We start from the raw sequence: 23593 nt of genomic DNA, 5'->3' as shown, positions 1-23593 counted from the left end.
CAGCCGCTAAGGAGTGTTTTTTCTCATTCTGACATAGGTCAATAGAAGAAGGCAGAGTGCGAATTAGCAATGCTTTGAGTTAGCAGACTATTATGAATAAGGGGGTTAGCATTTAATTCTTATATCTGAACTCTTCATGGAAATAAAATAATGGTCCATTACTTAATGACCGTTCAAAGCATTAGGGAACAATTAACTTTTAGTAGCGAAACAGCACCGGGAAGACATTGTTAAAGATATTAGTTATTGTAACAGTGCAATTCCGCTTTTTTTTTCTTTGAATTCACTCATTCCTAACTTTTGATGACAATTCTATCATTATTTTAATACCTACTTGTCCGAAAATTTATGATCTTATTTATTTTTGACTAGCACAAACAATAATGATTCTTACTACTTCTTAACTAGACTAGCCTATTGAATAGTATTAAGACTATAATTCGACTTACGGCCGTTTTCAATAACTTACTAGAGGTAGACAAATCTATCGTTTTACGCTTACTTACATTTCAATAACCTATCGACATAAAGCATTGGACTAAAACTATATTGGACATAACTATGGATAGATAAGATCTTTTCATTAAACTGTGATAGCAATGTATTCGTTACTAGAGATACGTTATTGAAAACGGCCGTTAATGAAAGTCTAACTATCGTTGAAAGTTAGTGTGTGAATGACGTAAAATTGCGTTTTTTTGCGATAAAAGTTTCTATCCGACAAAAAAATACAATGGCATACCACCATGATCAACATTTGCACCACGTCTTTTATTTATTATTAAATCCATGATTCCACCAAAGTTATAAATAAAATCCAAATAATTATAACGCGATTGTTAGTGGATTTAATTATAATATTACATTGTTATTAAACATTAAGCGTAAATATATTCTCTTTATATTTATTTAAATTTAAGTATTGTATTATAATTGTTATTTTTGTATTATTGTGTGTATGTACCCAACATATTTACAATAAAAAACAATTTTCCACTTTTGGCGCTTTCCACTGAATCATGCGGTATCACAATCAGTTCAATAATTTCTACGGAATTTTTACACATATACTCATTAAATCAAATATTTTTTCTGAACTAGTTTACTAGAGATACATAGTTCTACTAAAATCTTAAATAAATCAACGCGATGTTTTATCTGTATCTGGTACGATTGACTCACTCTAATAATGTCTTTTTTAAGCCTTAATTTAATATTGCTTTGTTAATGAATGTGTTATTTTGCAAATTATTTTATTATTTTATTTTATTTGTCCTTTACGATAAGTATAACATTCTAACGTAGACAAGACCATATACTTTAGAAAATATTAAAGGTTAATATAATCCATACATTCAGCGTCGCGGGGTTTCATTTCGGAGCTTTTTCCAATGTCGTTTTGTGTAATGAAAAGTTAGCTGCAACCACAAAATACTTAGGAAGTTTTACTGTTTTTCATTTTTTTCTTTTTTACAACTGTGTAAAGCTGAAGCGAGTTCCTAGTTAGTAAAAAAAGTGTGTGTGTACTTATGTATGTACGCAAGAAGTTATACATCTTTGGCGTACCGCGTAACACAGCAAATATCAAAGAAACTAAAAATATTGTAAAAATCTTGCAAAGATGACTTTGTCAGTTAATTATTAAGTAACGAATACTGCTGTATGGGCTTGAACCCTTTGCCTGTCCTTATAATGGACGAAGAAACCACAAAAAAAAATAACGAATGTCGCAAACGTCAGAAAATTTTAGGAACCAACTTCACACTTTTGTGTTACAGTGAATAGTGATGCGCGCGCATCACTGTTACACAACCATCACTCTCATCATTTTTTCATTACGCGTGTATTGAAATATAACTTCAATAAATAAAATAGAATATTCAGTTTGTACCTTTCTGAACGTAGCGCGTCTCTGTTGTCCAGGTGTTGCGCGGCGTTGACACGGTGCGAGGGTGTAATGCGGGGCGGGCGGCGGGGGAGCGAGCGCTCGCGCATGCGCCGGTAGCAGCGAACATGCGCGCCGCTCTCGCCTCGATACTGCTACTCGCCGCATTACACACCGCTGCTGCCTCCAGTGTTATCAGTAAGTTACCGACATTTTATATTCTCTTATATATATATAAGAGAATTCTACCGATAACTCATCACGAAATATCAGAAAGTACATAGCCAACAAACTTGGAATTTGGAAGGTAGGTTCTTTCTACCACGTAGGTTTCAGCTAAGAAACGGATTTGAGAAACTCAGAGGAGCTAAGGGGGTGAAAAGGGGGGGCGGGGGTAGAAGAATAATAACGAAATAATGGTTTTAGATCTATAATGATATTATGGTGGTACTATAAATAATGGTGGTTTAACTTAGTATTGGTATGTTCTTTTTTTATATATATTTTACCTCAAAACTTTCGACTGGGTGAACCGATTTTGATAATTATTTTTTTATTTCAAAGCTGGTGTTTTCCGTGTGGTCCCATTGTAATTGGTCCAGATCTGAATGACATCCATGAGAATTAGATTAATTAATTAGATTGTATAAAATACACAATTATTTTTATACTTTTTAGTGCATATTATCTGTTGTTTTGGAATAGTGTTTTTGAAGGCGGTTGTTTATTTTGTTAAAAAATTTTATTTTTACATAAACCTTGAAAATTTATTCTAATGCTTCATCCTAAAGCTTTTATTTCAAGTCTTTGAATAAATATAAGTCTTGAATATTCATAAGTCAATAATTTAATTAATAATGCGAACTTGCAAAGGCCAGTAATTAAAATTGAATGGTTAAATTGGCATTTGAATTTATCTTTAATTATTTTTATTTAAACCTAACTATTATATTCAGTTCCGGTATTCCATGTATTCTTTAGTTCCCGCCATCCTTAATGTTGAATCGATTTTTATTGAGCCGTGTGAAGGCGCCGTAAGTTTGGTCGAAAGAGGCGGCAAACAGAAATATACTCATAACAGTTAATATGTAAGTGAATCCGGTTACATAAAGACAGTGCTTACAAGCTGTGACGCAGGCAGTTGCACAAGCTAAAGGTGTAAAGTGACAATTCTGGTTGCACAACCTTCATCACAAATGCATTTTTTTTATGGAATATGAGGACAAACGAGCGTACGGGTCACCTGGTGTTAAGTGATCACCGCCGCCCACATTCTCTTGCAACACCAGAGGAATCACAAGATGTTTTTAGATCAAACCTCATAATTATTATCCAAATGTTTCGAGTTTTCCTTAGTGTTAATTCCGCCAATATTTGTCTTAAAACAATTCGACTCTGGCACGAGACTCGTGGCGAGTTTGGCGAGTCAACATGTCCTGAGGCTGCCTCGTGTAGAGGCGAAACACGTGTCGAATTGTTTTAAGACAAATATTGGCGGAATTAACACTAAGGAAAACTCGAAACATTTGGAGAATTATGGATTTCCGCAAAGTAACGCCTACTTCAATAAATTTTCGCATAATTATTATTAAAGATGGAATTTTAAAGATCGTATTTAGTAACAAAACTGCTGTAGTAATAGAATTTAAAACATTTAACGTCCGTATAACGTATCTCTAGTTACGTATAAACTGCTGTCACCGTTGAATGACAAGATCTTATCTATCTATAGTTACGTCCAATATAGTTATAGTCCAATGCTTTATGTCAATAGGTTATTGAAATGTAAGCGTAAAAGGATAGATTTGTCTACCTCTAGTAAGTTAAAATGACCAGTGGGAGGCTCCTTTGCACAGGAAGCCGGCTAGATTATGGGTACCACAACGGCGCCTATTTCTGCCATGAAGCAGTAATGTGCAAACATTACTGTGTTTCGGTCTGAAGAGCGCCGTAGCTAGTGAAATTACTGGGCAAATGAGACTTAACATCTTATGTCTCAAGGTGACGAGCGCAATTGTAGTGCCGCTCAGAATTTTTGGGTTTTTCAAGAAACCTGAACATCTGCTGAACATCTTACTCACCTCGTAGAGACGAGGTGAGTAAGATAAGAGTAGAGTTAAAATAAAAATAAGAGTATTTTCATTAAAAAAAAATAATAAGACAGTGTAATAAGTTGTGTATATATATATAATACTGCATGGAGAGTTTTAAATTTTGCAATTGCAAAAATGGATGCTGTTAAATGATATTAAATAATTGCTTATGAACAATTACTGTAAGCATTAACGTGTTTCGTTGTTAATTAAAACACTTAACTAAACGATTTAATGTACTGCGAAGCGGATTAACATAATTCCTTGAAATTTAACGTAGACAGCGCTTTGAAATTGCTAGTTGTACCTAATTTCACGTGAAGCTGAGAGATGATTTATTATATAAATACTAGCTGACCCAGCAAACGTTGTATGGCCGATATTAAAATCGCGATACAAAAGTAACTTATAATTGTAGGTGGGTGAAAATTTGAAGTTGTTTGTATTTTTTAATGCTGACCCATAAATAAACAATCGTGTGGACCACCCTTAACATTTAGGGGGTTGAAAAATAGATGTTGTCCAATTCTCAGACCTACCCAATATGCACTCAAAATTTCATGAGAATCGGTCTAGCCGTTTCCAAGGAGTTAAACTACAAACACCGCGACTTTAGAATTTTATATATTAGATACTTCTGGGTGCTACTCTATCTGTATATTCTTTAGATTTAAATTTTAATCATAGACTTACAATATACTATTGTATAGACAAGGCGTGCGAGAGCGAAGAACAATTCTGTAAATATTTTGTCTATAAAATAACAGTTTTTGTTTCAATTTTTATGACTAAGCAATCTGCTTCACTAAGTACCGGCTCAATTACTGTACACGATAGTTATTGTTATGTGAATCCTACTAAACCCTCGTTCTGGTTTTAATTATCAGTAGTTTTAAATAATCAAATCCCAGAATAGCAGACGCAGACATAACTTGCGAAAACCAACGAAGATAAAAGGCATAAAAGGCATTTATTTTCTCAAAATTGATTCCTTTAGAATTCTTTTTGATGTCATTTCTAATAACTACTAGATACTACTACCGCTTCGGAAAATAATGGCGCTCTGAGAGAGAAGAAGCGGCGCAAGAAACTCTCCCAGCATTATTTTTTTCCGCTCATTTCAATAAAAATATACAATATTGTACAGTCATTTCTATCGCTATAAAATAATCGCCATCTAGTCCCAGGCTGTCCGATCATTTAGATATTCAGCAGTGGAGTGCCATTTTTATTTATAAAACATTTAAATTTATTTATAGATAATGCCTGAACAGTGGCTGGGACTTTATTATAGAAGTGTATACATTTACCCTTAAAACTATTATGTATCTTATGATTAACTTGTATTCGGAACCAATTTGAAAAATTGTCAAGGAGAAATTATCAACACTCTAATTTATGCTTCTAATATACTTAGTTTTACTTTCATAAGTGAAAAATAAAAATGTATGTAAATCATAAAAAAAATGTTCAAGAGTCGATGTATCAAATCACACACAGGATCTTAGAGCCCAAGTCGTAATTAATTTATAAATTGTTTACAATATTTCTGGTGAGTTATTTATTTTTAAATGGGTTTCAAGACAAAGTCAATATAAATCATTAATTAACGCTTTTCTCTATACCGATGTCTTTACGCTCGGTTTTATATGAGAAAATTCTGGGTTTCACTTGTCAATTGCAAGACTTTTTTTTGTAATATATTAGTACAATAATTTTTAAATTTGTAGCTACACGTAACCAGACGTCTGTACTGACATAAATACTATTTTTAACACACCATTTTTGTAATATTGTTAGTTGAACAATAACAAATTCAGTTTGAATTTAAATTTGAATTTGCATTAGATGCTTCGAGAGTACAGATTGTAGTAAGACGTAAGCAATGACCACACGATGCTTCGCTGTCCCGTTGGCACTTATTATTAAATTACGCTTCCATTTAACAGTAATGCTTACAATTAGCAAACAATCTCAAAACTCATACCGCAAATAATCAAATAAGATTGTGCAATATATAAAATTATCTCTTCTTTATCGAACAGCGAATACCTCGCTAGCGTACGTCATTACGATCAATAATGGACACACGAGTAGATATTACTGATATATTATCAACAAATATTTCAAATATTTGTCATATGAATGGTTTAAATGTGTTTGCGTGAAGCACTCATTAATTACCAAAATATTTACAAAGTTGGTAGCCACTGGCGCCCGTATCAGACTACGTAATCAGAATGCGGATCTGAAACTCTAAAATCAAGGTAAATGGTCGTACGACTGAGTCTGCGAATTATGTTCGTATCATCTGCTTACGTTTTAGAGTTACAAACCGATCGAAGACGGTAAGTGAGATTCTTATGCGATTGAAGAAATGCTATTGATATAATAATGGTCGTAAATCCTTTAATTCTGATAAACCGTTAATTAGTATTTATTGATATGTTAGTAAAGATTTTGCTAATCCTATGCTATATCTGTTAGTTGTTCTTATCTATTGTTTGGCACTCTCTGTCTAGTGAACAGCAGTTCGGTCTGCAAGCAAGCGTCTACAGGATGCTGTTACCGCTGTAGAAATGAATCCGTTTTTTATGCAATTTAGCAAGAATCTCGTCTGTTCCCTTACAGTCTGACATTTACTCTGTAGTAAACTGGCACTGTCGCCACAACTGGAACAAAGTATCAATCAAATCAGATTTATTCAATGATATAATAGAAAAAACTTTTGAATATCAATAGTTATACATTTTAAGAATAAGTGGCAAGAAACTCATTACCATTCTTTCATATTAATGTTTACAGCTTCATCATCAATGTGAAGCGATGCAATACAGACACTTAATTAATTACATGTGTATTATTATTGAGTATTGTAGATGCATCAATTCGCACACCCTGTACATACACTATGAAAATATAATATTTTACTAGCTGTTTCCCCCTATTTCGTCCGCATTTATCAGTTTAATCATATTAGTTGGTGTTCTAATGTTGTCACATGTATTTATACAATACAATCATAATATTTATATATAACATGATCATTATCAGCCGGAAGACGTCCACTGCTGGACAAAGGCCTCCCCCAAAGATCTTCATGACGATCGGTCCTGCGCTACCCTCGTCTATTCCGGCCATCTTGACCAGATCGTCGGTCCATCTTGTGGGGGGCCTACCAACACAGCGTCTTCCGGTACGTGATCGCTATTCGAAAACTTTTGTGCCCCACCGGCCATCTGTCCGTCGAACTTTGTGCCCTGCCCACTGCCACTTCAGGTTCGGAATCATTTGGGCTATGTCGGTTCTCCTACGGATCTCCTCATTTCTGATTCGATCTCAAAGGGTAACTATGCGCTTTGCGAACATGAGCTTTCTCACAAGGCCCATAGTTAAGTTTAAGTTCCCATAAGTTATACACATTTGAACATTTATTTAATGTAGATGATGATACAGTAACGCCATAGTGGCATTGGCTTCGAATAATGCAATTCTAGAACATTGATAGTTCTCGCGAAGGTCGTGTCACACATTGTTGTAGAGATAGATCTCACTTTAATCATTAGAAGCTCTATTAAAATAGCCTTACAGAGGTCGTGGTGGTACTGTATTGATCTATACATATAAATAAAAATAATAATAATATTGACAAACTTTTCCACAAATTATCTTGGCCCAAATTAGGCAAAGCCTGTGTTATGGGTTGTAAGACAACGATATATTTAATACAATATACTTACTTAAACATACATAAATACATATATGGATATTTATATGGATATGGATATTTATCCATGACTCGGAAACAAAGATCCATATTCATCATATAAATGCTTGCACCTACCGGGTTTCGTACCCGGGACCTCTATTTTAGTAGGTAGGGTCGCTAACCACTCAGCTATACAGCTCGTCTATGAAGTGAAGTGTCTTTATAACACCAAAAGAACATTTTTTACTATATATTAGCCTTTACGTAAAACTTAGGGTTACATACGATTGGGTTGAATTTGATGAGACTTTCATTACAAAATTAAATTTGAAAAAAAAAACTTATGAACGATGCGGGACTCGAACCTCTTGCGTTCCGTGCGAGCTTCCACTGAGCCAACAGTTTAATTTGCGTAATTAATCCGAGAAGTGAGGGTTATCACTTTAAAAAAGCAACAAATTGTTGAAAATTTCATTACCAGATACCAGCTATTCCTATAAGTAAGTAGTTCTGCAAATAAAAATAAAACTTATGGTAGGTAATTCGATTTTAATGATAATGATACAAACATTACGGGGTTGTCAGATTATATAATAAAAAGATATTAGGAATTATGCAGAAAATGTTTTATTGAATTTATAAGTATTTAAAAAAATGGAAATATAGAAAAAAAATATGTTAATTTTATAATGTATCATATTTAATAAAAAAAACAATGAATTTATCGCGTGTTGGTTGGCAATTAACATGCTTAAGATAAGTACTGCCTTGACCCCTATAGCTGAAGAGCACTGGCCTATAGCGCTTACATCAGGTACTTTTGAAATTTAATGCAAATTAAATTAACATTAAAATAAATTTGTTACCATGCGGCACTCGAACCTGAGACCTTGTCATAGTTGAACAAAACATACAAAGATTTACGAACCACACGGCACTAGAACGGATGTCTCAGTTGGAAGAGCGCAGACGGAACCCGAAAGGGTGCGGGTTCGAGTCCCGCATCGTTCATAAATTTTGGTTACAAATTTAATTTAAAAAGAAGTAAGTGATATCACTTTAAAAAAAATGGTTTAAATTAACAATAACCGCACAAACATCTGCATCTTAAGGCAGTTAAAGATAGATCTTCTTCTTCATTTTCTTCTTCACACGGGCGGTTTCCTCCTCTTACCCGTATGCCTCCTCTTATATATATAAATAAATATAATAATAATTAAATTTCAACTCGGATACAATAACAACAAGACAAAAAGCTAATGCCTTAAAAAATCATCTATTATTTTCTCTATTGTGGTTTACAGACTGGTTATGGTTTTAAATAGATTCTCGATCGATAAAAACACCACAGGCCTTCGAGGACGTTCTAAAACGTTTTGTCAACGTTACCTTATTACTATTTGGCCATGTAAGAAGACTTGTATAGTTCCTCCAACTTATCTATTCCGCTAGTGGTAAATTTGATTTTATTTGAACTCTTAACTATGAAACAAAACAATGTCAAGAACTTGGATTATTTATACCTCTAGGTGGAGCTTCTTGCTGTTAGCCAACGCATGAAAACACGCCAGGTTTATTCCTTTAGTGTGCATGACAACTACGTCTTATACTCGCGATATGTCAGTCACTTAGTTTTAGTGTGTGTGCTGAAAATAGAGGCTAGCAGTTCACCGCTAATTCTTTCGACGTGTTTACAGCTGTCACGTTCATATAAAGACAAAATGCTGTTTTCAAATTGCTGACGGACGCAGACGTAGTTTGAATTTTTTCAACCTTAACAGATAACTTGGTGTCACTCACTCAAATATTTTTACTTAATTGAATTTTATAATAAATTGGGAAAATATGTCTGTATGTTAATGTATTTCGTACTTGATTTCTCTTTGTGCCATTATTTTATTAAGGCCATATCTGAAAGAACCGTAGAGTTCCGAATTTAGTAATATATCTTTTTAAGATTGTATTTATATTAAAATAAATAAAGTAAAATAAAGTGCCGATATGTAAATGTTTATGTAAATCTGCGATTATCCCTTTTTTGCCACTTCTCATTAACTTTCGAAATCGGCAAGTGCCCCCGCGCCGCGGTATATTTTCGGCGTGATTTTACGTGTATTAATAGATTGATTATAATAAAAAATAAAACATGCTATAAGACCATGCAAAATAAGCCATTTTATGAAAAAAATAAGACTCAGAACTTGGTCAGGGCGTAATGTGCCGTACGGCACTTTCGATTTTGGTGCACCTGCAAAATCTAGTGCCCCGGTTTCACTTGCACTTGCCGATTTCGGAAGGTTAATTATTTACCATCAGGCATGCCATGAAAAAAATAGGATATCATCGCCACCATCTGGATGTGTGAGTTTCTTCCACAGTGCGGTTTTCATATAAAAAACCTGTGGCATGAGCTTTCTTGTGCGGTGTTTCCGGGACGATACGACATGGGTACCTTCGCTATAGGCCGGCAACGCTCCTGTGATTCTTCTGGAGTTGCAAGAGAATGTGGGCTGCGGTGATCACTAACACCAAGTGTTACAAAACTTAATTTTTACGAAGTGGTGTCAAATGTTTATATGAATAACATTCTTTCTTGTAATTTTCGATCTAAATTAATTATTTTTTTGGACTTTGACATTATGCTGTTTTATTTACAGAAGGTCAGCGCGCTCCCTGCTCCAACGAGGGTGAGCCCGTGAGGCTTCAGGACGCTCGCCTGGAACAAGACTGGAGTAGCTGCTTCCGATGCATATGCAAGGTATGCTCCTCTTGTATATCTACACAGCTATAAGGATCCACATTGACACATGGTAATATTTCAAGAATTCTGAGTGGCACTGCATTGTAATGGGCAGGGCGTATCAATTACTATCAGCTGAACGTCCTGATCGTCTCGTCCCTCATTATCCTATAAAAAATTTCTTTGATTAACTCGAGAGTTACACATTTAAATAAAACACCTTTTAAATGATTAAATCGCGTGTAATTGTAACTGTGTTACTAGTTAGTACTCGGTGCACATAGTCCCCCTGAAAACGTGCTCTGGAAAGTTCACGAACTAGGAAAAATAAATAATGAAAATGTAACTTTTTACTCAAAAACTAATGTAAAACAAAGTTAAAATTACACGCGTGTTTTATTTAAACATTAACCCTCTTATTCATAATAGTCTGCTAACTTAAAGAATTGATAATTCTCACTCTGTCTTCTTCTATTGACCTAAGTCAGAATAAGAAAAAACACTCCTAAGCGGCTGTTTAAAGTTAGCGGACCATTATGAATAAGGGGGTAAGACATACAGAGTTTCAAGTAGAAGTTGAAGTTCGACAAAAATAGAATTAAAATTAGATGATTAAGTTTTAAAGGTTTAACAAATATATTTGCATAAAGCTACAGGCCCTTGGATCATTGTTCAAAGTCATTATCAATGCAAAAAAATCAAAAATGTAAAAAGGTTACATTTTTAATTTTATGAAGATGTTCAGAGGATTAGATTTATTGCACCTAATTTTCTTTCTGAAAGTTGAAAGAACAAAATTCTTATTCTACATACCATCAGCTCAAACCAAGATACTGTACAATAAAAGAAGTATATTTTAAAATAGTTTATGGGCAAAAAAATTATGGATTAGACGTCCATTAAATTATGACTTTTACAGCCTTACGGCCGTTCCCAATATTCAGTCTATATCTTACTTGAGATAAAAATCGTAACTATCGTTGACTTTTCTGCCCCAATAAACTTATCGACGGTAACTCACCTTATCCGTACACGCTGTCTGTCAATGGGACGACGTATAGCTTACCAGCGATAGAAGTTTGTATGGAAATTGCAATTCACGCGTCCCAATATAAGTGAATAACAATGACATTAAAATTTATTTCAATAAATTTTCATATAGGTTCTTGAAAATGGCCGTAAGACATTTACCATAGTAAAATTAGATAGATCAGAGTATCGTTTAATCAGTTACGTAAGGTCACAAATTATCATTTAGTAACATTCGGTAGGCGTTTCACGTCTGTAATTGACTGTGGAGTTTTAGTTAACAACAGTTTGTATGCCTTTGTAGTGACGATTGTCACTGTATAAATTTATCACGCCCTAACAATGAAATTATAATTTTTATTCACGCGTACGACAAGCTCACACTTAGACAATGACCAGTAGTTTGATAAGTGGCCTTCGAAATTCCTGGGAAACCCGACGAAATTGTTTGGATGTACGCTCAAGTTTTAACGCTCATTTGGTCAATCATATAAATTATATTGTGGATAAATTACTTTTGTCATACTGAGCTGTGTGTTGATTTATTTATTATGTCATTATTTTAAGAATTGGTATTATGTTTTATATTTGGCATACTAGGTCAGAGCCGACAGATGTTTTCAATCTATTAACAACTTGAACTTGGTCCTAATAGATAATATAGACCTCTAGATACAGCCTCTTGCTGTTAGGCAACGTATGACAACAGGCCAGGTTTATTATCTTAGTGTGCATGACAACTATATCAAACACTTGTAATACGCCATTTTGTTTTGGTATCCGTGCGTTTGTTGAAAATAGGGGTTAACATTTTAACGCTATTTTTATCGACGTTTTCACAGCTGTCAATCTGTTTAGATGTATAAATTATGTAAGTTAATCTTATTAAACCATAGAAATCTATATAATAAGGAAATAGAAATGAGTAATAGAGTCGCTGATATATACATACATACATAACATTGCTACGCACGTTTGCAACGCTCCGGATATTGAGGGACTTGTGCAGGAGTGGTACAACCACTGCAATACGAATTATGTAAGAATCTCACTGTGAAAAATGATCACTACATATTAATTTTAAGCATGTTAATGATACCACAGATTAGAAATGGAGCGGAAACCGTCATACTACATAAAATATAAATCGAAATTTTATTTAAAAAAAAAGAAGAATGCTGAGTTTCTTGCACCCGTTCTTTTCAAGTCTGTGACTTTCATTTCCGAATGGGTAGTGGGTGGTTTTTGGCTTTCAATTAGTGATTTAAAATAAAAAAAAAGATAATTTTCTATAATTATCAACAACACACATTTGAATCATTTACCCCCTTATTCATAATAGTCTGCTAACTTAAAGCATTGCTAATTCTCACTCTGTCTTCTTGTATTGACCTTAGTCAGAATGAGAAAAAGCACTCCTAAGCGGCTGTTTAAAGTTAACGGACCATTATGAATAAGGGGGTTAAAGTATATAATTTAAACATTAAGGTAGATAAAAAGTTGCACATCGGGAAAGTCCAATAAAAATTATTCTGTCACGTATTATATAATCGCAAATAATACTGACACTCAGTCTCCCGTTGACACGCTGACCGTAAAGTCCATACGCGTATCCTTTTAAAGTAGATAAAGTGTTGCACATCGGGGAAGACCCGTAAAAATTATACCGTCATGAATTAACATTATATAAACTCAAATAATAGTGACACTCAGTCCTCCGTAAACATGCTGACCTTAAAGTCCACATGCGTTTTAATCATTTTAAAAGTATTAAATTTAAATATTTAAGTAGATGAAGTGTTGCACATCGGTGAAGACCCGTAAAAATTATCCTGTCACGTATAAAAATTATATAAACTCAAATAAAACTGACACTCAGTCCTCCGTAAACATGCTGACCTTAAAGTCCACATGCGTTTTAAACCTTTTAAATATTTAAGTAGATAAAGTGTTGCACATCGGTGAAGACCCGTAACAATTATACTGTCACGTATAAAAATTATATAAACTCAAATAAAACTGACACTCAGTCCTCCGTAAACATGCTGACCTTAAAGTCCACATGCGTTTTAATCATTTTAAAAGTATTTAATTTAAATATTTAAGTAGATGAAGTGTTGCACATCGGTGAAGACCCGTAACAATTATACTGTCACGTATAAAAATTATATAAACTCAAATAAAACTGACACTCAGTCCTCCGTAAACATGCTGACCTTAAAGTCCACATGCGTTTTAATCCTTTTAAAAGTATTAAATTTAAACATTAAGTAGATAAAGTGTTGTACATCGGGGAAGTCCAATAAAAATTATTCTGTCACGAATTAAAATTATATAATCGCAAATCATTCCTCTGAGCAGATTTAACGGTACACGAGTGCGGATGTGAAAGTACAAAGCTGCGAAAATATAATAGCAGCAGGCAACATAATTATATATTGGTGCTAAATAAAACATTATTTGCGATCTATCCTGATGTTATAAATAAATATTCTTACTTACTATATATTTCAGAATAATCTCGGTTTTAAGATGCTGACTTATAATCAGTGATTTTTTATTTTGACAAATAAACAGTAAAAGCTCTTTATTCGCGGGGTATATGTTCCGTAAATATGCCGCGAATACAGAAACCGTGAATACGGAATGGTAATTTATATGGGATTATAAGGGATACGTTCCTAAGTGACAAAATAAAACACATACTTAAAAAAAACAGTTTAATTGAAGTTTTTGACTATACTAATCAATCATTATCTTCAGGCTTAGATTGCCTAAGGATTAAAGAATTTTGTAATTTTTTCTTGCATAACAGTTTTTAAAAGCTCCTTTAGTTCAAACTGATATTCAGCAGTGGCGTTAATTTGCTTCTTAAAATAAGACTTCGTTCCATAGACCGATCAATTTTCATAAAGAAATCACAAAGCTCATTTGCCATTCATAAACCTTCACTAAGATTTGTCAAATTATGTCACATTTCCAGTGCTTGTTGATGCCTCTTCTTCAATGGTCTGTGAATTTAACATTTCCTCCAAGTCGATTTCAGTCAAATCTTCATCTTGCGATTCAAGCAACTCCTGAATGTCACTTGATTATATTTGTACGAACCCATCTAGTCCTATTCCATTCGCAATTATGCAACTATGTAGGAATTCTTTTTATTAATATGCATGTACTATGTACCGATTACATCTGCGAATAAAGGAATCTTTAGCCGCGAATATAGAAATTGGGTCGCAATTTTTTAATACGCGAATAGTGAGAACGCCAATGAAGGAAGCGCGAATAAGGAGCTTTTACTGTATTTCAAACTATTGAATTAAAAGTGTAGAGATTGGCCACTTATTTCAATAACAGTGACAATAATATCTTATTAGTAGGGATTTATAAGAGCACATTGGGTGTAACGTCTTAAGTTATTCTTATATAAGAGATGGATTGTTTTACATGTTTACTCATCAAAGCAATATACGTGCGAGAGAGAAGAAAAATTCTAACGGAGATACACCAAAATACAAAAGAAAATCGTTTCTATTGTTACTGTAACTTATTTTTACTGACATGTCGGAAGCAGTCAGCATCGATTGGCATTAGCTTTTTAAAGTGAAACTTTTATAACATCGTCTCAAACTTTTTCGTCTGTGTGTTGCATGCCGCGTGACGGTCGGGCGGCGTCTATAGTTCGCAGCAGCTGACCGTGTAGTGTATAGACTATTACTCATTTGTGCTACTGCTGCACGCTATTTTGTTTGTTTTTATTATTTCCCATTATCATTCCAATTTTCCAAGCATAAAATTAAGATTGATGAAGCGATTTTTATACCCTTAATGGAATATTATTCCAAATATTTTTAATTCCAAAAACTACACAATCCTTTTTTAGTATTTTGCGTAGTTTGAGTTCACTGGAAACAAACATCAGAACACTGGATTTAAATATATTAAGATTATCGTAGGCTTAAGTATGAAAATATAAATATTTATAAGTTGTATGTCCTATAAAAAGTTATTATTAATCCAAAAACGTACACTTTGTTATCCATATTAAAAGCTGTACACGGATAGTTTGGAATATATTATAATAGTGCAAAGAGAAAACTGACAGAGAAAAGAAAAAATAAATATGAAAGATAGTGATGGGATGATAGAATAGAATAGAGAGCAATCTTTAACGCTAGTTAGCGCCAAAAATTTAATTATTTTTCAGTATCCTGAAATTCATATTAATTTTTGCGGTTAGAGGTCGTACGTATTCTGACAATTGTTCAATACATTCATAAAATTATAGTTATTTTTATTTTTACAATGTTCATTGCCTAGACATTAAAATAAGTTATTTCATAAATATATTACGTAACCTTAATACTAATAGACATAAGTAATGGGTACGCAACGGTATATAGTTTTCTGAATGCATATTTTCACGATTTTCAAAAATTCATATTTAATACGATTTCATTCGCTTACAAATTTCACTCCAAAATACTTGGTAAATCCAATCGCTTAAAAAAATGCAAAAGAAATAATGCAGTAAGTATCGTATTTTAACCATTCCCCTTAAAGATTTGGAGAAGGAAAAACTGTTGAGAGAATCACAAGAATGAAATAGCAAAAGAAATAAAAACCGTCTTTATTAGTAAGAGCAATAAAGGCTTGTTTTATTTGGTTTTATTTTATTAATGCTGCAGAGAAAACGCCCAGATTTTCCGTAAAAATAGTCAAGCTTTGTTTAATCATATAAAAGTTAAAAATTAAGTATAACAGTTAAGAACAAAACCTACACAGATGCCAACAAAGTGCGACCATAGATAATATTATGTATTTACACTATATCTGTGGTGATTCCCAGCCGATCTCACCTCGTCGATTGACTTATGCGGAATTCGAAAGCCCATTACAAGATTAATCGTTAAAATTCATACTTAATGGACTTTTTTGTCAGGTATAAGTATAATCTTCAAATCACGCCGTTGATGTATATTTCACATGATTCATTAATGTTGATTAGAGAAGTAATAAGATAGTGTAAGTAGGTTGTACATTTAGAGGTCAGTTTGTGTGTAAGCAATACTCTACGTTATGGTGTCAGTGTATATCGGAAGCGAGTGCGGAACGCAGTAGCAAGAGGACTGACCCCGGGCTATCATTAGCCTTTTTATGCAGTGAAGTAAGCAGTCGATAGTATCTCTCAGCTACCGGACACCGCTTATTTTAATGAACCATGTCGTTTATCGACAAGTTGATTACAGCTCTTTCGTAAAACTATATAAAAATTTAAGACACTTACCGCGATTTACGAACAAATGTATTAAAAGCAACTGTGTTGTAAACACAATATCTATTTGTGTGTTTGTGTGTTTTTTTTTATTATATACGGACATGGAAATCAAGTCTTAAAATTTTCCATTTTATGATGTTGAAGCTTTAAATGAATCTATATAAATAAAATGATAGAGGTTTTCATTTCATCAGGGAAAAGCTCCTTGATAGATTTAATTAAGTCTTCTAAGTTTTATTCCATAAACACTTGGCCCTTATCTAAAAAATATTGCGATTTTTTTTATAAGCACTATATTCTCAGTCATGTATGTACGTGGACGAAGTCGCGGGTATCTTAGTAACCTCTTCTAACAAATGAGAGTATAATCATGAAACATACATGATGAAAGATCTTTTATATAAGTCCTAGTACTTCAGTTGCTTTTTTTTTATGGAATTGGAGGACAAACGAGCGTACGGGTCACCTGGTGTTAAGTGATCACCGCCGCCCACATTCTCTTGCAACACCAGAGGAATCACAAAAGCGTTGCCGGCCTTTTAAAAAAGGTGTACGCGCTTTTTCTGAAGGTACCCATGTCGTATCGTCCCGGAAACACCGCACAAAGAAGCTCATTCTACAGCTTCGTAGTACGAGGAAGAAAGCTCCTTGAAAACCGCAATGTGGAGGACCGCCACACATCCAGATGGTGGGGATGATATCCTAACTTGTCCCGTGTCGTGCGAAGGTGGAACTCGGCAGCAGGAATCAGGTTAAACAGCTCTTCGGAACACTCCCCGTGATAAATGCGGTAAAAGACACATAATGAAGCGACGTCTCTACGCAACGCCAAGTGATCCAGCCTTTCACAGAGCTAGCGCTCCCCGACAATTCGATTGCTTACCGTTTATTTAAGTTAATGCACTTAAAGTTTATGTTAACAGTATTAACAGTGTGTACACGAAGAATCTGTACAATCATAAGTATAAATATTGGCGTGTGGCATATGTCTGGTACCGAGAAGTCACTGACAGCTGAAACACAGTTCATACTAGTTTGCTTTGCTGCCTGTATTCTATGTAAGTAATTAATAATTTATAGAAACATATTTTTAACTTGTTATACTATTATTTATTGTAATATTTGGGAAAAAATAAAGTTATTATAATGACTATGATTTGGGTTAGATTATTTAAGAAAAGCGTCTTTTATTATTATAGGTAATATATCTATTTTATAAGTATCTAGTATATACGATAGTATATGGGAGAGGTTAATGCGCCGCTTCTTTTTGTGAAGTGGTAGTAGTATCTAGTATATTAGAAATGACATCAAAAATAATTCTAAAGGAATCATTTTTGAGAAAATACATGCCTTTTATTGAGATTATATGCTTTTATAAAAACCTGTGATATTAGAGTACGTGCACGTAAAATGGTAGGTACAGTGTAATCTTTCGTTTTCAGTACAGAGTAATGTTTTAATATTTATATAATATTATATAATATTAATTTGCGTGACATAAAAAATTCTTTGTGACAATTTAACTGAGCCGCAACACGCAAACCTTAGCTGCTATAGCGATAGAGATAAACGCTATTGCTTTGTTGTAAGATATTTTACACAGATCGCGGTCGTATATAGACGTGTCTATTAATATCTTATAAATTGTACTTTATCTCCAGTTGAAAATTGTTGGGTCAAGTACCGTATACTGAGGGCATAAAAGACATTTATTTACTCAAAATTGATTCCTTTAGAATTCTTTTTGATTTCATTTCTAATATACTAGATACTACTACCGCTTCGGAAACAAATAGCGCTCTGAGAGAGAAGAAGCGGCGCAAGAAACTCTTCCAGCGTTGTTTTTTTGCGCTCTTTTCAATATAAATATACAATATTGTACAGTCATTTCTATTGCTATAAAATAATCATAATCTAGTCCCAGGCTGTTCAATCACTTAGATATTCAGTTGTGGAGTAATAGGATTTACGACAGAGCCATTTTTTTATAAACATTTAAATTTATTTATAGATAATGCCTGAACAGTGGCTGGGACTTTATTTTAAAAGTGTAGACATTTACCCTTAAAGCTATTATGTATCTTTTGAAGCCTACTAGAATTAGTTACAAGCAATGCCTTTTTTCTAGTGTTATAGTGCCCATGATTTGCATAAAACTGTACTTTTATAAAAATGTAATTGTTGTAATGTCTTATGGGAGACAGACATTGAAGGACTATCCTTACATTTATTCATTGTTTATTAACTACATTTATTTACAAGTGGCAGCCCCTGACATCGTTCGCTTAGATTGCGTTCACAATTTCATGGATTTTTATCTTTCTCCGCGAGTACCATTTTTAGGTAGAGTTAATTTTAAGTTATGGTTATGACGTTGCACTTGACCGTTTTAATTATATATAAACCAAATTATTTCTTTTAATATAAGCTATATGCTAGTGAAACTAAATTTGGTCCAGACGTTTCTGTTATTAGCTGGAAATGACATAAATATGTATTTATATAAACATCAAAACCATTTTAGCAAATAAGTGGTTATTTAATAATTTAAATTTAAATTAAAAAATATTGTTATAATAATATCACTTATTGAAAGTCAAAAATTACCACCCTTTCGGAAAAGTATGCCTCATGCCTGAGAGGAACGGGCGCAAGAAACTCAGCGAGCTGTTTTTTATTAAATATTTGGTTACAATATAGTTATCGTACAATAAAACTTATTATTTAATAGCCCGAGGGCGTTCGATCCATTCCCAACCTGTGGTATCATTAAGAAAGTTATCTATGTTGTATTAACCTTTACCACACAAATGTTTTTTATGTAATAATAATTTACAATGTATAACCACAAAGTAGGGGTGGATACTAACTTATTAAGAATAACTATATTAACATCATCATCATCCAGAAGACGTCCACTGCTGGACAAAGGCCTCTCCCAAAGATTTCCACGACGATCGGTCGTGGAAATAGAGGATCGATTGGATATACGTATTCCGGATAACTGTATCCGGAATACGGATACAGTTATCCGGAATATATAGTATCCGTATATAGCAACTTCAAAATTAACTATAGTGACATCATCTGTCGAAGTGACATTACAGTGACAACACGTCATCATGAAGGACGTCGGCCATTTTAACACGCATCTTGGACCAACTTGTATTTTGTGCTTCCGCTTTTATTAAAGTGTGATATTAGCTCATGATGTAGAAACCAACATTGAGTTACAAAGGTATATCTAAATAGCCAAGTTGCTTCAATACAGTATAAATGCTTTTGAGACTAGGTGCTGTTGTTGTAAAATAATACTAACGGGCCAAAAAGCAAAGGCCAGTACACCATACAGCCCAGTAGGAACTAGACTGTAAAGAACTAATATTCGATACTCAAAACACTGAAAAAACTGCTGTGTAAAAATTTCATTTTCATTATCTTTCAAACAGGTAAGAAAGATAGTAGAATCAATTACTTTAGTAAAATTTGTAGCAATGTGAGTTATTATTATGATCCTACAGTTTTGCCATTGCGTTTCTAATATTCGTTTTGTTTCGTAACTTTGTGACCTTGTTTGGATTTAAATATATTAAAAAAAATATGTATAATAATAACTTATTTTAGTTACGATATCTTAGTTCAGCACGCCATTGGGTACAATATGGTTGTGGTACTTTTTGGAATTATCGTAGGCATTAGTTGCGTTGTAGAAAATGTTGAGTTGGGCCTATGTTATTACCAGTTTGTGATGGTGTGTGTACGTAAATGGTGTTGCACGTTGCGATCGGCTTGGAACGTGAAAGTGGGTGATTGGAGAGCTCGCTCGATCTCATAGCACAGGTGCCAACAAGGCCTTGTAGTGAGCGCGCGCGCGGTATGTCGTCCCACCGGTTCTATAGCAAAGTTGATTTTTTATATGCCACACATCAAACACTGTTCATATATTTTACTATTATGCTAATGCTTTTAATTAAATCGTTAAATCAGTTTGAAAATCTTGCTATACACATTTGCAACGAAGATTTCAAGGGCTGTCTAATGCGATTTGCTTTATGGTGCCTACATAACATAATAATAAATTATCGAAAACATATTAAAGTTTTTTGATGACATCCGCATAGCGATATTATCTTAGCCTTATGATTGTATTAGTTTTGGACACGGATCGCTTAATGATGGGTTATCATGTCACTCTGGTACTTCTTCCGAAGCATTCTGTCGGTTTTTAATTAATAAGCACCTATTATATTATAATTAAGGCAATATGTATTTTCTATAATTAAAGCATTATGGCAAATATAAATCTACGAACTCATTTAATGAAATTTCTGATGTGATAAAAACATTACGTACAACATGCATTGATACTAAATATTTATCATAGAATGTTCTGACACAGAAACCGGAATATATTTTTCAAGGAAAATATATACAACAATTCTAATATATTATGTGGCTATGATATGATTACTGAGAACATAAAGCGCGTGTCTTGAGCAAAAACTGAAATAGACAGATGGTCGGGCCACGGGCGCCACGCGTTCAGTATGCGCCTGCGCAGTGCGTGTGCGGTCGGCCTTGCGCACGCCCGACTGGCTCGCAAGATCATTTACTCGCCTAGATACAATTACATTTTACAAGCACATACCAACATCTCATTAAATATCATTAGCAATCTGATTCTGCAGGCCATCATGCAGCGGGACGCCTGATAGAAATATGCAGATTTTGCATTATACGAAAATTAGATCTCATAGAATAGATAAGTAATGTGTAGGGGAATGATAGGGCAGGATGGATGTAATAGGCAACATGGAAACTACCTACATATCCCAAGCCGTTCAACTTAACGCCCGACTCTCTACGCACACAAGACACGCAGCCATCTTGTATCTTACGAAGTTACGAATGACGGCGGTGATTCAGTCGCGCTCGGACCACGGAACAACGTGTACAATTTACTTAATTTTTGTACCAAAATGTTACGCAAACATTGAATTTTTGTAGTGTTATTATTTTTACCTAAGTTATATTACTATGCAGGTTTCATACAAAGTCCCAAATTACGGATGGATTAGGTAAACTGATATTTAAACAGGAAAAAAAAAAATAAAAGATTTACAAATAATGAATATAATTGCTGTCAACATTGAGCAAGATGGAATATTGCGATTTAAGGCAAGATGGAACAGTTTCCATTGTGCCCGCGTTAATTATTTTGATTTCGATTTTTATATCCTATTGAAAATTCAAATTGTTCTTGTTTTTAGATGATGAACAAGTGTATTAGGAAAAACAATTGAGGTTATTGAAAAAAGTGTATAGCAATTAGCTTATAATGTGACGACATCCCAAAATAAAATACAACATTTTTGAAAACAAGACCTCATGTCCCGTTTAATATTGGATAATCATGGTACTCATAAGAGCTTAAAATCTGTAAATTTAGGACGAGAAATACATTTAATGATTGTCATATTCCCCACATTCTAGCCACTATTGCCACTTAACCGTTCATTAAAAGTAGCTTTTCAGCAAGCCCTCGATACTTTTCAAAAGAATCATCTCGGTAGTAGGTTAGCAATATTTGATATAGAAAAAAGTACAATTGTTCGAAATGCCACTAGTGGGCTCAGAAAGGCGAGTATTTTCCCATACAATAAACATTTGTTTATAAATTTAGATTTCTCACCGGCTGCTATTTATAGAAACGCTCCAGTACTTGAATTGAATGTCACTGTGAAAATCAGTAATAAAACTGCGGTAACTCAACACCCATGTGACGTCACCAGTGATCATCATGAAAACGATTATACTGATGAACAAACACAACAAAATAAAGGAGAACAACTTAATTTCGACGATCTACTCGACGATACTGACGATACTAATATCATGCTTAGAAGTAGTTCAGATGCTGTTGATATAAGTTTGGAATAACCATCCACCTCTGTATGTTCCTCCAATTAAAATTCTTCCATTGCAAAAGGTTACTCCTAATAAAGAAGCGAAAACTGAATTGTTAGAAGTCGAAAATTCCAAACCAGTTCTCTATTCAAACATGCTTTTGTAAAGATAAATGATACCTATAAAAGCAAAATCTAAATTGCGATTTCATTGGGTCATCAAAAACATCCTACTATAAGTAACTAAAACTAAACCCACGAGAATAAGGGAGAGGGTACAGGAAAATTTAATGGGAAGGGGCTACAGATTTTGGAAAAGTGGCAACAAAATGACATGTTTCGTGTATTATGGGGCGAAAAATATATGGAACTATCCATAGAGGACTGGCTGGATACTTTGTCCATTATGTTGTGGTTGGGCACAGGACCGACGTTGGGTACAGCTACAGAAAATGGTAATATTTTATTTATTAATTATAAAATATAAGGATAATTTACAGATATCGTTAACATTCCATCCTGCCGAATATGCTTTCCACTCTGTCCACAGGGAAAGGGTATAAAGGCACTTTTTACGATTTCATCAGTTCTAACAGATTGTCTACTTATTGTTCATCATGACGGACGTACTTTAGTTGTTTGTGAAGCCATACATTCACATAATGAGAAGAATACAAAGACTCTTTAAAATTTCGGGATATCTGTTCCTGTGTAGCATGAAACTTCATGTTGATTGTAGCAATGGCGTAAAAAACAAACTTATGTTCTTATTTTAATATCAAAATCATTCTAAACATTCATCCATACTCCGCAGTCTGAAATATAATATGTTAATAAGAAAAGTTAAATATTTTTTAACAGTAGATTGAAGAGTTAATCTGTTTGTGCACTAATGTAGATAATCATTGCTCCTCATTTAGCAATGTATAGACATAAGAGATTTTCAAATC

General features: G+C 33.8%; 1 protein-coding gene across 1 annotated transcript in view; it reads left to right on the top strand.

Moving 5' to 3' along the window:
* Positions 1–23593, top strand: part of LOC126966492 (BMP-binding endothelial regulator protein-like) — a 109831-nt gene that overhangs the window by 43223 nt on the left and 43015 nt on the right. The window contains exons 2-3 of the mRNA XM_050810593.1: positions 1924–2083; positions 10345–10445. Of these exons, the coding sequence (XP_050666550.1) occupies positions 2014–2083; positions 10345–10445 (171 nt within the window). The 5' untranslated portion in view covers positions 1924–2013. The remainder of the gene's footprint in view (positions 1–1923; positions 2084–10344; positions 10446–23593) is intronic.

The sequence above is a fragment of the Leptidea sinapis genome, chromosome 10 (assembly GCF_905404315.1).
Source record: "Leptidea sinapis chromosome 10, ilLepSina1.1, whole genome shotgun sequence".
NCBI lineage: Eukaryota > Metazoa > Arthropoda > Insecta > Lepidoptera > Pieridae > Leptidea > Leptidea sinapis.
Note: the sequence above shows the minus strand (reverse complement) of the source record. Positions and strands in the feature narration are given on the sequence as shown.